At 56.1% G+C, this 2,025-nt stretch overlaps 1 protein-coding gene across 1 annotated transcript; it reads left to right on the top strand.

Moving 5' to 3' along the window:
- Window positions 1-941: 941 nt before the first annotated feature.
- LOC102243432 (P2Y purinoceptor 3) lies at window positions 942-2,025 on the top strand. The gene has a single exon (XM_005864122.2). The coding sequence runs from the start codon at window positions 1,006-1,008 to the stop codon at window positions 2,023-2,025; it is 1,020 nt and encodes a 339-aa protein (XP_005864184.1). The 5' UTR covers window positions 942-1,005.

Raw genomic sequence — 2,025 nt, 5'->3', positions numbered from 1 at the left:
CCCCTAAGGATCACCGTCTTTTCCACCATGGCAAGTGGGCTTAGGACTGAGAATGCGAGCCTGGGAGATCTCCCCTGGGAGACTTCCTGACTCTATGCAAAGGATTCTCGCCAGGGGAGGAGCCACGGCTGGAGGCTGTGTGCCCTGTTTAAATGCAGCAGCACCTACGGGCTACCATGTGCACCTGAGCTTCCTAGCACAACCCAGCCCGCAGCGGAGAGCATACAAGCCAGTGCAGGGCCAGCCCTGGGACCTGGTAAGCCTAGAAGCCCTCGTGTTGAAGACACGAGTTTAATTCTTTTTTTTTTTTTCCTGGAGCTGATCTCTCTCAAACTAGGACTCTGACCACACTTTGGAGTGGAACCACACGTTAGTACAGAGCTGATCCAGGTAGAGGCTGATCCAGCCAAGGTCATGATGCTCTGCAGTCACCCCCCCCCCTTTTTTTTTTAAATCCATCTTTTTAAAAATATATATATTTTTATTGATTCCAGAGAGGAAGGAAGAGGGAGAGAGAGATGGAAACATCCATGATGAGAGAATCACTGATCGGCTGCCTCCTGCAAGTCCCCCACTAAGGGTCGAGCGCACAATCTTGACCAGAATCAAACCTGGGACCTTTCAGTTCGCAGGCCGATACTCTATCCACTGAGCCAAACCAGCTAGGCCCTTTTTTTGCTGTTGTTAATCCTCACCCAAAGATATTTTTCCATTGATTTTTAGGGAGAGTAGAAGAGAGGAGAGACAGAGAGAAACATTTATGTGAGAGAAACACATGGATTGGTTGCCTCCTGTGCGAGCCCTAACCAGGGCCCCGGGTCAGGGAGGAGCCTGCAACCAAGGTACATGCCCTTGACCGGAATCGACCCCCAGGACACTTTGGTCCACAGGCCAATGCTCTATCCACTGAGCTAAACTGGCTAGGACTGTGGTCCCTTTTGCTTCCCCCCAGGGGCAGCAGGAGCAGCAGGAGCAGCTGGGCTCCCAGAAGGAGCCTCCCAGGAGATGGAGAAGCTGGATATGAATGCCTCAGAGGAACAGGGATTATGCCAGCTCTCAGAGGACTACAAGCAAATCTACCTCCCCCTGACCTACAGCATCATCTTTGTGCTAGGGCTGCCCCTGAATGGCACCGTCCTGTGGCTCTCCTGGCACCAAACCAAGCGCTGGAGCTGTGCCACCATCTACCTGGTGAACCTGATGGTGGCCGACCTGCTGTACGTGCTGACGCTGCCCTTCCTCATCGTCGCCTACTCCCTGGGCGACTGGTGGCCCTTTGGGGAACTGCTCTGCAAGCTGGTGCGCTTCCTGTTCTACACCAACCTCTACGGCAGCATCCTGCTGCTGACCTGCATCTCTGTGCACCGCTTCCTGGGCGTGTGCCACCCCCTGAGGTCGCTGCCTTACCGGACCCGCCGGAACACCCTGCTGGGTGTAGCTGCCACCTGGGCCCTGGTGGTCCTCCAGCTGCTGCCCACGCTGGGCTTCTCCCACACGGCCTACATCGGCGGCCAGATGGTCTGCTACGACATGACCAGTCCGGAGAACTTCGATCGGTTTTTTGCCTACAGTATGATTCTGACGTTGTCTGGCTTTGTCTTGCCCTCCTTGGTCATCTTGGTATGCTACTCGCTGATGGTCCGGAGCCTGGCCAAGCCGGAGGAGACCCTGGAGAGGACGGGGAACACCACCCGGGCCAAGTCCATCCGGACCATCCTGCTGGTGTGCAGCCTCTTCGCCCTCTGCTTTGTGCCCTTCCACGTCTCTCGCTCCTTCTACATCACACTCCGCTTCCTGGCTTCCCAGGACTGCCAGCTCCTGACGGTGGGCAGCATGGCCTACAAGGTGTGGAGGCCTCTGGTGAGCATGAGCAGCTGCCTTAACCCGGTCCTGTACTTCCTGTCGGTTGGGAACAACAGAGTCAGGCTCTTCCAAAAACTGAGGCATGACAAGGCGAGTGAGCATCCAGCTGGAGGCAAGGGAGAGAGACCCCGGGGTGGGCAGATCTGGGTAGTGCCGAGATGA

This window comes from Myotis brandtii, unplaced genomic scaffold (genome assembly GCF_000412655.1).
Source record: "Myotis brandtii unplaced genomic scaffold, ASM41265v1 scaffold186, whole genome shotgun sequence".
Lineage (NCBI taxonomy): Eukaryota > Metazoa > Chordata > Mammalia > Chiroptera > Vespertilionidae > Myotis > Myotis brandtii.
This window is presented reverse-complemented; position numbering and strand designations above follow the sequence as displayed.

Bases quoted from the DNA above. Each gene is read 5' to 3' on its own strand.
- LOC102243432 (XM_005864122.2), top strand. From the start codon at position 1,006: ATGGAGAAGCTGGATATGAATGCCTCAGAGGAACAGGGATTATGCCAG.